General features: G+C 47.2%; 1 protein-coding gene across 2 annotated transcripts; it reads left to right on the forward strand.

Annotated features, from left to right (window-relative positions):
- The first annotated feature begins 899 nt into the window (after positions 1-899).
- On the forward strand, positions 900-14,558 carry Cdc6 (cell division cycle 6). Of its 2 annotated transcripts, none has more exon segments than NM_001443721.1 (12): positions 900-1,004; positions 1,662-1,855; positions 3,286-3,567; positions 3,673-3,872; positions 4,723-4,898; positions 5,501-5,607; positions 7,211-7,350; positions 7,900-8,000; positions 9,824-9,888; positions 12,300-12,502; positions 13,276-13,416; positions 13,667-14,558. In NM_001443721.1, coding segments are annotated over 11 exon segments (1,686 nt in total). In that variant the 5' UTR covers positions 900-1,004; positions 1,662-1,674; the 3' UTR covers positions 13,757-14,558.

Below are 14,558 nucleotides of genomic sequence, written 5' to 3' on the forward strand. Positions count from 1 at the left end.
AAAAGAGAAAGCAACAAAAAACAAACAAACAACAAAATCCCATAAACTTCACCATTACCTAGATTTGGGTTCTGGTCTTTAAAAGAACCCAAGGGTTATTAACCTTAGAGCATGCAAATTACTGCTCTAATTAACATTTTTCATTAAATGCTCAGCTTGCCTCTCCAATAACTGTCTTCCCTGGCTCCGAAACCCTAGTGCTTGGCCATAAAAGATTTTCAAATTAAAGGGACATAATTTTACTCCCTACGATGTGTAGATAGATTAATGTTAAGAAGGCACTTGGAATGTATTACCTTGAAATTGTACGTTTGGTGTTGGACTTGCTTCTCACTTTTCAAGCGCAAGTCAACAAATAGTGAGATGATGTCAGTTTGCTTATATAGGTCTAGAACTTGCCCCCCCAAACCCTGGTTCAAGTCATCAGCCCCTCAGAAAACTGTGACCTTATGCATTCATTTGCTTCCTGCCATACAAGACTGCCCCCTTAAAATCTAGCTCACCAGAATAATGAAAATAGGTACATTTGGCAGAGAAGAGGAGCAAAGATAGCCCAGGAGAATGAGAACGTTAGGCAATACCAGGAACAATGATCTCCCTGTAGAAATAAAAATGCGGAAGTAGACTGCGTGGAAGCAAAAACTACACTTCCCGCCAGGCCTTGCGGCGTGGCGTGGTCGCAAGCGCGCGCCCTTCCTCCGAGGTCTCTGAAGTTAACGCCCTCCTGGACGAGTGGGTGTGACTTCGTGTTGGGCGCTGAGACCTGGGGCTGTCCCTATTGGCTGCCAACTGCCACCGGCGAAGGCGTGGTGATTAGTGACAACTAATCAGAAGCCTGGCTGGGCTTTGGCGGGAGAGGAGAACGCTGAGGTGGAGCGAATTTGGCGCGAGCTGACTTTGCAGCAGCTGTGGACCTTGTGGCCGGAGAGTCCTTGCGGTTCTGATCGAGATCAGGGGAGCGTGCACTGAGCGACACATTCCTGAAGAGTGCAAAGCTCCGTGAGGTCTGGTGCCCACAGAATTGAGGCTGGTCTGAGCAAGGCCGGTGGAGAGCGGAAATCGCCTGGGGTCTGAGGCTGGGTCAGGGAGGGCGTTGTGAGCTCTAGAAGCGGTCCGAGCATGGAGTGTTGGGAAGGAGCAGAGAGCTGCTGGGAGGAAATGGTGTAGGGTGGGGTTGAGAGCTTTGTGGAGTGCTGGCTAGTTCTGTGCAGGGGAGGACGGAGCTGCACTGCCTGGACTTGGGAGAGCCTAAATGTCTGGAACTAAACTAGTGCTAAAGACGTCTCGCATGTCTGGAGTGAAGGAACTAGAAGTATTATAGAAATTACTGGAGATAAACTTCTGGCATCGCTCAAGTGTAAGAACTTGGGTTCTGGTCCCTGGATGACCAGGATAGCCGTGGTTTTCTGTGATTATCTCTTTAAGAGAGGGCTAATAGTTTCTACCTCTGAGGTATGGTAAGACTGAAGTGTGTAATATGTGTATAACGGAATGTTACGCGTACTAGGCAGACCGATGTTACACTTTTACATAGATTTGCACCGGAGGCAGGAAATGTTAAAAATGCTATGTTAACATGACTTATGGAGTCCTGGTCCCCAGTATAAAGTAAGCTCTGTGTGTTTTTCTCTTTGCTTTTCCTGATTCTTCTTTGTATCCAGTTGTGTGGCCATCATGCCTCAAACCCGATCCCAGACACAAGCTACCATCGACTTTCCGAAAAAGAAGCAATCTAAGACCCTGAGCAAGACAAACTCCCGTGACAGTGAAGTAAAACTTAGAAACGTCCAGCCTGTACCCACCACTCCGTGTGCGGACATAAAAATTCTGCCTCTCAGTCCCCGAAAACGTTTGGGTAAGCTTTCACTCTGCGAGTGTGACTATGACTGAGCTGTCAGCCTTTCTTACCTCTGTGCGGAGATGCCTGTCCCCTAAATCCTGGGCTGTATTTGTTTCCATAATGGCTGCCAAGTGTGTACTGAACTTCACAGTTAAGTCGACAACTAACAGGGACCATTTGCTGAGGAACCTAGGTTTGATCTTCATTTCCTTGGTTCTGTCCTTTAAATTTTCCGTGAAGTTATAGTGTTGTGAGATTTGCCTGCATACTTGTGAAATTAAGAAGCAACAAAGTAAGCCAGGAGGTGGTGAGCACACTTGGAACCCCAGCACTTAGAAGGCAGAGGCAGGTGGATCTCTTGAGTTTTGGGGCCAACCTGGTCCACAGAGTAAGTTTCAGGACAGCCTGAGTTACACAGAGAACCCCTGTCTTGAGAAAGAAAAAAAAAACAATTAGATGAGATTATTAAATTTTTTTATTATTTTTGTTTTTCTTTTTTTAAAAAAATATATTTATTTCATGTATGTGGGTGCACTATTGCTGTCCTCAGACACACCAGAAGAGGGCATCAGATCCCATTTCAGATGGTCGTGACCCGCCATGTGGTTGCTGGGAATCGAACTCAGGACCTCTGGAAGAGCAGTCAGTGCTCTTAACGTCTGAGCCATCTCTCCAGCCCTGTTTTTGTTTTCAAATAGTACTTAACTATCATTTCCATTTTTTGATGTCTCTTTTTTTGTTGTTCTTGTTGTTTTGTTTTTGTGGGTTTTTGTTTGTTTGTTTGTTTTTGCTTTGTTTTTTTTGTTTTTTGTTTTGTTTTTAAAGAAATGTTCTGGGGTTGGGGATTTGGCTCAGTGGTAGAGCGCTTGCCTAGGAAGCGCAAGGCCCTGGGTTCGGTCCCCAGCTCCGAAAAAAAGAACCAAAGAAAAAAAAAAAAAAAAAGCTAACAAGTCTGCTGGACATTCAACAATGCACACAAACAGCTTCCCAGAGAGGGAAGTTCTTTACCCCGAGATGTCAGGTCCCTTGAGCCCAGGTTGACGAGTCCTATTTTAAAACAACCTTACAGTTTCACCCCACTAGAACTACCAAATGATAAGATTCAGGGGTGCCATCTGGTGGCCACATTTGCTCCTTGGTGAGAAGTTTCTTCGGTGGTTCTGACTCAGGTAGAAATTCACCTCTTGTCGGTGGTGGTGGTGGTGGTGCACACCTCCAGTCCTCCGGAGGCAGAGGCACACAGATCTTTTGTGACTGCGGGGGCATCTGGGTTACCAGGATAGCCAGGGTCTCCTGTCTCAACAGAGAAAGAAACCACCTCTTTCCGGATGTGGGAGATGTCTGTAGTTCTTTCCTGTCCTCCTATGAAGGACCACATTCTGCAGTTAGTGTTTTTGGGGGTGACAGCATTGCAGTGAGTGAGTGAGTTCTGCTCTGTGCTTCAGGTGATGACAATCTGTGCAACACTCCCCATTTATCTCCATGTTCTCCGCCCAAGCTGGGCAGGAAGGAAAACGGCCCCCCTCGCTCACATACACGGAAGGGATGCAGATTAATATTCGATGATGAGCTGGCAGTTAAGGCTTCCGCCCCAAAAGAACAAGACAGAGTTCCCCAGCACCAAATACTTTCCTCCGCTCAAAGAGGTCAAGAGAGCGAAACAAATCCTGAGCAGAAATGCCCACCAGAGAAGGAATCCGCGTGTATGCGACTGTTCAAGCAGGAAGGTGAGTCCTTATGTGGTAGCCTAGCCATCATGAACTATGCTGGTGGAGCCAAATGAAACCCGGTCACCTTTGGCTGTGTCTTAATTGACCTTTATTCCGGCACAGGCACTTGCTATCAACAGGCAAAGCTTGTCCTGAATACAGCTGTCCCGGACCGGCTGCCTGCCAGAGAACAGGAGATGGGTGTCATCAGGGATTTCCTGAAGGAGCACATCTGTGGGAAAAAAGCTGGGAGTCTCTACCTTTCTGGCGCTCCTGGAACTGGGAAAACTGCCTGTTTAAGCCGGATTCTGCAGGACTTCAAGGTATGCTAAGAATCTGAATTATGGACACTTTTGCTGAAACATTATGTGTATATTTATGTATGTTTGTGTGTGTCCCCACACATTGGCATTTTACTTGCATGTATGGTTGTGTGAGAATGTTGGGTCCCCTGGAACTAGAGTTCTAGACAATTGTGCGCTGCTATATGGGTGCTGGGAATTAAACCCAGGTTCTTTGGAAAAGCAGCCACCACTGAGCTATCTCTCCAGCCCCAACAATTGACTCCTTTTTTTTTGGTTCTTTTTTTCGGAGCTGGGGACCGAACCCAGGGCCTTGCGCTTCCTAGGTTAAGCGCTCTACCACTGAGCTAAATCCCCAGCCCCCCCCCCCCCCTTTTTTTTTAAATTTATTTATTATATAGAGGGCATCAGATCCCATTACAGATGGTTGTGAGCCACCATGTAGTTGCTGGGATTTGAACTCAGGACCTCTGGAAGAGCAGTCAGTGCTCTTAACCGCTGAGCCATCTCTCCATCCCCCAACAATTGACTTTTTTTTTTTTTCTGGAGCTGGGGACCGAACCCAGGGCCTTGCACTTGCTAGGCAAGCCCTCTACAACCGAGCTAAATCCCCAACCCCCAACAATTGACTCTTAAGGGTTAAGAAAGAATACATGATTAAGAGATCGGATGCTTCCTAAAAGTGAGACATTTTGTTGTTTCAGGGTATGAGTCTTTCCAAAGAAAGCAGAGCTTCGCTCTCGTGTCCTGTTAGCTCTCAGAGACCTGGTCAGGTTTGAGGAAGTTATTGTCTGAAGCCAACTTACCTCCCATGTTTCCGTCTTTTTTTTTTTTTTTTTTTTTTTTTTTTTTTTTTTTCTTTTTAACCTAGAAGGAAGTGAAAGGCTTTAAAACTATCGTGCTGAATTGCATGTCCCTGAGGAACGCTCAGGCCGTGTTCCCAGCCATTGCTCAGGAGATTGGTCGGGAGGAACTCTGCAGACCCACCGGGAAGGACTTGATGAGAAAGCTGGAAAAGCACTTGACAGCCGAGAGGGGCCCCATGATGTGAGTGTTTCTCTGCTGCCTGATGCTCAGTGGAAATCTGCAAGGTGTTACCCCGGGAAAGAACTTAATTTTCAGAACATTCTAACTTATTTATTGATGGTTTTGGGGCTGGAATCCAGGGCTCTGTGTGTGTTAGATAAGCGTACTGCCACCCAGTCACACCCACAGCCCCTGTGCTTTCTTTCTGATTATTGAGTTTAAATTTTAACTGTTTTGTTTGGGTTGGGTTTTTTGGTTTGTTGTTGGTTTTTGGGTGTTTTGTTTGTTTGTTTGTTTTTTGTTTTGTTTTGAAACGGGGCTTCCTTTGTGTGTCCTTCGTTGTCCTCGAATTAGCACTGTAGACCAGGCCAGTATTAAACTCACTGTGATCTGCCTGCCTCTGCCCCCTGAGTGCTGGAATTAAAGGCGTGTATCATTTCTGCCAAGCCTAGTTTAAAGTGTAACTGTTTTTAAGCAAGTTCCTTGAAAACAATTGGACAATACCAGTTAGTGATGGGGGCTGTTGTGTTACCAACCTCAGGCAAGCATCCTAAGGTTAGCTCAGATCAAGCCTTGGAAGGTTGAGAATATGACGGGTACTAACGATGTCTCTTTCTATGTAGTGTGTTGGTGTTGGACGAGATGGATCAGCTGGACAGCAAAGGGCAGGATGTGTTATACACACTGTTTGAGTGGCCGTGGTTAAGCAATTCCCGATTGGTGCTCATTGGTTAGTGCTTGCTTGTTAATGTGACACGTTGTTAATTGTCTCAAGTCTGTTCAGCTTGTGACATATGTGAATGTTGTGTGTACAGAGGTTGACATCTCAGGTCTTCATTTTTTTACCGTCAAGTTTTTTTTTTTTTTTTTTTTTTTTTTTTTTTTTTTTTTTTTTGTTTTTGTTTTTTTTTTTGTTTTTGGAGCTGGGGACCGAACCCAGGGCCTTGCGCTTCCTAGGTAAGCGCTCTACCACTGAGCTAAATCCCCAGCCCCTCCATCTCTCCAGTTCTTCACTGTCAGTTTTTTTATTTACTGAGGCCGAGACTTTTGCTGAACCCGGAGCTCACTGGCTCCCTGGCTTCTGAGGATCTGAACCCAGCTCCTCGTATGTACTTAGCCAGTGTTTAATCCACTGAGCTGTGACATTTCCCTGCGCACCTTCGTTTCCTCTCCTTATTTTATGTGCACAGGTGTTTTGCCCGGGATGCAGTTCTTCCCTGCTTGGGTCCCTGATACCCATGGAGGCCAGAAGAGGGCATCTGATCCCCTAAACTGAAGTTACAGACCTATCATGAGCTGGCTTTCTGTCTTAGCAAAATAAGAAAGTTACTGTGGTAGAGTAAGCTAATATAAGGCACATTGATTTTATTAGGTCTGAATAAAAAAGTGACAAAGAAGCCAGACAGCACAGGAGGAAGCAGGGAGGGCATGATTTAGGGCGTAGTAGTAATAGTAGTGGTGGTAGTAGTAGTAGTAGTAGTAGTAGTGGTAGTAGTAGTAGTATTGCTGCTGTTGAAGAGATGGCTCATTGGACAAGGTTCTTGCTGCATTAGCATGAGAGATCCTGACTCAAAAAATAAGGTGCAGAGCCCTAAAGGAGAACATCTGACACCAACTTGGGCTCCGCCCACACACACACACACACACACAGGGAAGCGCAAATACACATGTGTACATACAACACACAATCGTACAAAGTGACATAGGCAGGGAGGGGTGTGAGTTGCCGGTAGATCACGTGCTTAGCGTGCACAAAGCCCTGGCCTCCGTTCTCCCGTATGTGCTCTAAAGAAAAGCACAAAATACCGCATTCTGAAACAATAGATTTGCTTTTTTGGTTTGTTTTGGTGTTCCAGTCAGGGTTTCTCTGCCTTGCCCTGGCTGTCCTAGAACTAGCTCTGTAGACTGGGCTGGTCTTGAACTCAGATCTGCCTGCCTCCCAAGAGCTGTGATCAAAGTGGGGGCACCACCGCACCTGGCTCAATAGATTTATTTTTTAAGACAGGTCTCACTGCAGCCCTGGCTAGCCTAGAATTCAACAGAAGTCTGCCTGCCCGCCCTCTTTTCTTACCCCCTTCTTCCTGGAGACAAGATCCCTTGTAGCCTCAAATTCATGATCCTCCTGTCTCAGTCTCCTGTGTTGGGACTATGAGCGACTATCCCCACCTAAGTACTACATCCTACCTACTAGGTCCACCTTACCTTCCAGTGTGGGGTATGGGGCAAGCGGAAGCAACCATTGAAACGCTGGGTTAAGCCTGGGAGTCTTAGGGGGCTTAGTTTCCTTCTAGGATGATTTTGCTGCTGGTGGTAATTGTTATTTACCTTCGCAGGTATTGCTAATACCCTGGATCTCACGGACAGAATTCTGCCGAGACTTGAAGCTAGAGAAGGCTGTAAGCCGAAGCTACTGAACTTCCCACCTTACACCAGGAATCAGATAGCTGCGATCTTGCAGGATAGGCTTAGTCAGGTGAGTGCCGATGCTGGGCCAAGTTCTGCTGTGGGGATGCTCTCCGCGATGGGACGCAAACGATAGGTTTAAAAGACTCCAATCTGATCGCTTTATTAATGGTGTGGCAAGCGCCTACAGACCATAATGAGTGAGAACATTTTTATGTGAATTTCTGCACGTGGTTTCGCTTATTGGCCATTTCACTGTCGAAACAAGAGTGGGAATTAGAGGGCTCATGACTCCTTAATGGCTTTTAAACAGTGCGACCCGGGCCAGTGTGGTGGCTTCATGGGTAAAGGCACTTACTAGTCACTGCTGGCTCTGATGGCCTGAGTTCAGTCCCTGTTTTATTTATTACCAGTACCGGAATTCACGAGGCCTCTCGTGCTAGTGTTTTGTGCTGAGCTCTCTTTATTTTGCATTCCTATTTACTATGCATTTATTTGAGACAGAGTCTCGCTGTGTTAACTTGACTTTAGATCCTCCTGCTGTAGTCTCCTGGTAGTTAGGATTTTGGGCCAGTGTTAACTAAGCCTGACTCAATCATCTCCTGGGTCTCGTCCGCAGGTATCAAAAGACCAGGTTCTGGACAGTGCTGCGATTCAGTTCTGTGCCCGCAAAGTATCTGCTGTCTCAGGGGACATCCGGAAAGCGCTGGATGTTTGCAGGTGAGTTATGGCTAGGTTGACTGTTTTTATTGAAGGAAAAAAAAAAAAAAGGAGATGTTGATGATCTGGTGTCGCCTAGATGAATATGACTTAAGAGGCTCCACTCTGCCTCTTTCCGAGCTCGGAAAAGAGGACTCGTCTCTCAGTGGGGAGTGCTGGGTTTCCACCGCGTTAATGTCTGAGACATTATCAGTCCATTACCTACGGAGGGAGAAGCAAATGAGATGTTGCCAGCACTCCCCGTGGTGATTATAGATTGGTTAATTACATTTGTATTAAAAAAGATGCGAGTTTGCTTTTCCATCCGCTGGTCTCAAGCAGGTTTATTTATGGACCTGAACCACCTTTTGCCTTCAGACTTTCTTCTTTCCTTTGCTTTTGTGGGCACCCCTTCCTCCTTCCAGTTGGTGGTCCCCCAAGTCCTACCCTAGACCTCTTTCTCTCTTCTGTCCCCCAGCTCCTCCTGCTGGGGAAAACCTCTGTGCTGACTGATGAAAGTTCTTCCTCCCAGTAGGGGCACTGGGTCCATTAAAATGATCCTCTGCTGTGCTGGCCCGCTGGTCCAACTTACCCCTATTGCCTTACAGAAGATCCAGGTCTGCCCATGGCCTCCTGTGGGCAAAGCACTTAAGAAAGAACAGTGGGAGAGGAAGCTCTTCCTGTTGCTAGATGGTGTGCTCTAGACTGAGAGTTCTCCCTAGTCAGCAAACTTACTTGAGAAAAACCGACAGCTATGAGTGATGACCATGCAGCAGGCCAGCAAGATTAGCCAACACATGTCCTCCTATATCTGACGACTCCCCTTTTGGGTCTGCTGGGTGGGAGTGCTGTCCAGCCCCACACTGTATACCCCGGCTACCCAAGACATTTTTCCTCATCTAAAATGTTATTGGCTCAGTGTATGACAACCTACCTGACATCGTAAAAGCGAGAAGAGTAGCAGTGTTTCCTAAATTCCTGGAGTTGTTATTTTAAAGGTAGATAAGTCTCTCTTAGGCCACAACATAACCCAGTTTATTTTCAAGCAGGGTCTCCTGGGTAACTGACTGGTCTGGAACTCACTATGTAAACTGGCCTCTTTTTTTTTTTTTTTTTTTTTTTTTTTTTTTTTTTTTTTTTTTTTTTTTTTTTGGTTCTTTTTTTCGGAGCTAGGGACCGAACCCAGGGCCTTGCGCTTCCTAGGTAAGCGCTCTACCACTGAGCTAAATCCCCAGCCCCGTGAAAAGGCTTTTTTTTTTTTTTTTTTTTTTTTTTTTTTTTTTTTTTTTTTGTGGTTCTTTTTTTTTTCGGAGCTGGGGACCGAACCCAGGGCCTTGTGCTTCCTAGGCAAGCACTCTACCACTGAGCTAAATCCCCAGCCCGTAAACTGGCCTCTTAATATTTACTGTTTTAGCTGTGTGTATGTGTGCTGTGACTATTATATGTATGTGCAGTGCCTGTGATGGCCAGAAGAGGGCATTGGGTGGTTGAGTGAGCTGCCTGTTGTGAGTGCTGGGCACCAAACTTGTAAGGGACATTTTTTTTAATGATTTTTTTATTTATTTATGTATATGAGTTTACTGTCGCTGTCTTCAGACACACCAGAAGAGGGCATCAGATCTCTTTACAGATGGTTGTGAGCTACCATGTGGATGCTGGGATTTGAACTCAGGACCTCTGGAAGAGTAGTCAGTGCTCTTAACCGCTGAGCCATCTCTCCAACCTGGGTCCTTAATTTTTTAAAAATGTCTTTTTAGTTAATGTGCCTGCTTTGGGGTATGGTGGCTTGGTGTGATATTTGGTTTGGCCCAAACTAAATTAATTTTAGAAATCTTTTTTCATAGGCGAGCTATTGAAATTGTGGAGTCGGATGTCAGGAGCCAGACAGTCCTCAAACCACTCTCCGAATGTGAGTAGCTTACCTGCTTCCTATCCGCCTTTCTAAAGAGTTACCTTGCTGAGGAGGGGGAAAGACCCAGTTAAATCTCCCTTCCCACAGCCGATACAAGAGGGAGCAGGGTGTGGCTTCGTCTGGTTCATTGCAGTCTTGCCTGCCAGGGTCAGTCTGTGTAGTACTAGAAATGAGTTCCCAGGGGTGTTCGTGAATGGTGGGGCTGGAGGACTAAGGTTTCTTCCTAGGCTCTGGGAACGAAAATGAGGTTGCAAGGTTGAGCCACCCTCTCAGGGTATGTCTGGTGCCCTTTAGGTGGTTCTGTGGGGGAAGGTAATGCCTGGTAAGTAAAGGGGAGAAAGGAAGAAAGCTTCAGGGAGCACGCAGATCGTGAGTTCACCTCAGGGCAGTCTGCGAGGCAGAGCACAGACCCCGGGGCTGTCACGGACAAGGCTGGTTTCCCTTTTCTTCGCTGGGGGATGTCACTCAGCTGCAAACCATATACTTACCAGTGTTAGGTGTCCAGCGTTAGTCTTTAGTTCTTTTTTTCGGAGCTGGGGACCGAACCCAGGGCCTTGCGCTTCCTAGGCAAGAGCTCTACCACTGAGCTAAATCCCCAACCCCGCGTTAGTCTTTAGAAACAGGGAGGGCTGACCTGTTTCTTCTGGTTGAGAGTTCAGAATAGAAACTTCCTCGTCAGAATTTACTGGTAGAAGCCGTTTAAAGGCTTTCAAATGGTAACCCAAATTAGTGCTTGGGCAGTGAATAGGCAGTGTATACCAATGTGTAGACTGTTTTCTCTGTCTGTAGGTTACTCCATCCTTACAGGCTCCCTTCCCCTAGCAATAACACACAGGCTCGTCAGTGGCCCTGGGGTCGTCAGTGGCCCTCGGGTCAGCACTGGCGCACGCTGCTAAAAGAGCTCCCAGGTTCCTGGTGTAGGTTATGGGAATGAGCTACTTCCTGTCTTTTGACTTCTGGGGGCGGGAGGCTGGCTATATAGAAAGCTATAGCGATGGTGACTTCCACTAAATAAGAGGGACTTTCTAATGCGCAGAAATAACTCGGTTCCCCAGCATTGAAGACAAGCAACAAGAAGTTGGCTAGACGGCAAGGGTGGCGGGCCATACCCGGGATCCAAGCACCCAGTACAAGTTCAAGGCCAGCACAGGAACGTAGACACGACTCTTAAGTCTTGAAACAGACGGATGGGATAGGTGTCACGCTGGGATTGTTTCAGAAGGGACCTTGCCATTGTGTGGGGAGGGAGTAAGGATAGACTCCCCGAGTTCCTTTTATCGTAGAACTTCTGCTACTCGATCCGTGAGCTCTGGTTTCTCTATTAGCCCTCTGCAGCTTCCTGCTTGTGGTAAAGCAATAGAAGCTGTTGTGGGGCAACTGCAGACGGCCTCAGGAAGTAACTGCAGGCATAGGTTGTTAGAGAGCAAATCCTGCCTCTCCCGCAGCTGCTCTTCTCCAAGCAGTGGGGCCACCACGGCCCGTGTGCCTTCACCGTAGTTCCCAGCCTCCAGCTCTGGGGAGGGCGCTACACGCTAGGCTAGCCCCCGACATTTTTCTCAAGTGTCTTACAGAATAGTTTGGACACGTGAGGGAACCTCAGACAGAGGTCATTTGGGAAAGCCATCTGGGGTGTGGGGCCTAAGCCAGGACTGAGTTACTAGCCATGCTTACCCACCCACTTGATTCCAAATATTAGATGATTTTCCACAACTGTTCCTTTTGCTATTGGGCTTTGCTTCAGAGTTTTAGGCCCAGGATCGGCTGAGGGGCTTTGCACAAGGCAAGTGCTGGAGCACCAGGCTTCGTCCCCAGACAGCCTCTGGGACGCTTAGCCGTCCTTGTTGGCATCTGTCCGGGTTCTTGCCTTTTCAGGAGGGTAGATTAATTATCTTCTCAACATTAAACTACATTCTAAAGGACAAGATAAATGGGTGGGGCTGGGGATTTAGCTCAGTGGTAGAGCGCTTACCTAGGAAGCGCAAGGCCCTGGGTTCGGTCCCCAGCTCCGAAAAAAAAAAGAACCAAAAAAAAAAAAAAAAGGACAAGATAAATGGAACTTTATTTCCCAGGGAAAAGACAATCCTGCCTTCTGGGACTGCCTTTCCCCTCATCTTCCACCCCAGAAACAACCTTTGCTGTCACGTGGGCACGTGGGTTTCTTTTAGCTGAAACCTGCATTGTGCGTCTCCACGCATATAGAGGCCGTATTTTAGAAATGGAATAAAGTGCCAGGCGGTAGTGGTGCACATCTTTAATCCTAGCACTCAAGAGGCAGAGGCAAGCAGAGCAGAGGACAGAGTTCGAGAGCAGCTACACAAGAGACCCTGTCTCGGAGGAGAAGGAAGGAAGGAAGGAAGGAAGGAAGGAAGGAAGGAATTAAATATAAGTCTTGCTTATTTACTTTGCAGGTAAATCACCCTGCGAGTCGCTGGTTCCCAAGCGTGTCGGTCTCGCTCACATATCCCAAGTCATTTCGGGAGTTGATGGTAACAGGGTGACTTTGAGCCAAGAAAACACACAGGATTCCCTTCCTCTCCAGCAGAAGATCTTGGTTTGCTCTTTGCTGCTCTTGACCAAGCGGCTAAAAATCAAAGAGGTCACCCTGGGGAAGGTAAGCTTCGAGGCTCGGCAGGTAGAGCCGAGGCTCCGCTGCACTTGGGAGGCAGAGGCAGGTGGAACTTTGCACATTTGACCCGGTCTGGTCTACATAGTGGGTTCTAAGCCAAGACTACACAGTAGTGAGGCATCATCTCAAAAACATGAGCTAAGGCCAAGCAGTGGTGGCCCGTGCCTTTAAGAACAAAATGCTGGGAGGCAGAGGCAGTGAGTTGACCATTAGCCAGATGTGGTGATATAATGAGTGATCCTGGCACCTAGGAGGCAGAGCCAGTACGGTTGCCTTCCGGGGCTGCGTAGAACCCATCTTTGTCTCGTCTCTGTTTCCCACCGAACTTGCATAGAGCTCCGTTCCTAAGTTCTACCTTCGAGTGAGATGACTCAACCATCAATAGCAATTGCTGCTCTTGCAGAAGACCGGGGTTCCATTCCCAACGCCCACACAGTGGCTCACAACCATCTGTAATTTTAGCTCCAGGGGCTCCGACAATTCTTCTGCCCTCCGTGGGCATCAGGCATGAAAGTGGTGTATGTACATAAATACATGCCAGCAAAACACACTGAATGAATTTTTTCAAGGATAATCATAAAGTATTTGGGGCACCAAAGGTCTGTTGCCTACTCGAGGGTTCAGTGAAACTGGGTTGGGGGGGGGGGGATATTCAGGTAACTCAAGACACGGTTTCTGGGTTTACTTCTGTTTTTCAATCCGTAAGGTTATGAGATGTGGCTTTTAAGTGAGATCTGTTCTCCCTCATTTCCCCGCAGTTATACGAAGCCTACAGTAGCGTCTGTCGTAAACAGCAGGTGGCAGCCGTAGACCAGTCTGAGTGTTTGTCCCTTTCTGGACTCCTGGAATCCAGGGGCATTGTGGGACTGAAGAAAAACAAGGAGAGCCGCCTCACCAAGGTACAGGAGTCCCCGCTTTTAACCGTGCTGTCTTGGAGCGCATGTCCTTTGCCAAAGTAAAGACTAGAAGTGAATAGTTCTGCTGGGTAGGGCTTAAGATGTGAGGACGGGGCAGTTCGATTCGGGCCATTGAGGACGGCAGCAGTTAGCCTGCCGGTCTGAGAGTGAACTATGATGGGGGGTGTGACTGTGTATGCCTATGAGCGCGTGTGCTCTTTCTTCATCATGGAAAGTCCTTTTCTCTCTGCAGGTGTCTCTGAAGATTGAAGAAAAGGAGATAGAGCATGTCCTAAAAGGCAAAGCTTTCATTGGGAACATCCTCGCTGCCGGGCTGCCCTGAACGGTTCTCTTCCTTAGGGCACCTGCAAGCGTCCTGCTGGCGTTTGCAGCTCGGGGGAGTCTTCGTTTTAGTAAGGTCGTTAGGAAACAGTTAACGGCCTTTTTTACTCCGCACCAGTAAATTTTAGTGTATGAATTCCTGAGTGTTAGCACTGGCTAATGTCCTTGGCTCTTACTGTTTTTACCCATAAAAATGACCGAGTGCTGGGTGTGATGGCGGATGCCTGTGCTCCCAGCGCTTGGGAAACAGAGTCAGGAGTTCAAGGCCATCCTTTGCTACACAGTGAGTTTGAGCTAGCCCGGACTACACAAGACTGTAAAAAGTAAAAGCAGGGCTGGGGATTTAGCTCAGTGGTAGAGCGCTTACCTAGGAAGCGCAAGGCCCTGGGTTCGGTCCCCAGCTCCGAAAAAAAAAGAACCAAAAAAAAAAAAAAAAAAAGTAAAAGCAATGACCCCTTTTAAAGCAACATTCAGTACTTTTCCCTTCCTGACCACGGTACCTGCAAGTGTGTACAGACTTGTGTTGAAGAATTCGTATGTATATTACCTCTGTCTACAAAGGGTGTGTTTTGTAAAGAACTTTGAGGTTTAGAAAGATGAAACGGAATGATCCAGAAAAATACACAAGCCTACATGGGAAACACAAAGGACATTTTGTGCAGAGGACGCTCCATACATGTGACAGGTGCTGCCGCACCGGACTTTCTAAAGACGGGTGGACGATTCTCCAGCGCTCCCCACCAGTATGGGGGTGACAAGGAGAGTGTAACTACAGATTGTGAATATATTTATTTTCAAGTTTG

Source organism: Rattus norvegicus, chromosome 10, assembly GCF_021556685.1.
Source record: "Rattus norvegicus strain SHRSP/BbbUtx chromosome 10, alternate assembly SHRSP_T2T, whole genome shotgun sequence".
NCBI classification, from domain to species: Eukaryota; Metazoa; Chordata; class Mammalia; order Rodentia; family Muridae; genus Rattus; species Rattus norvegicus.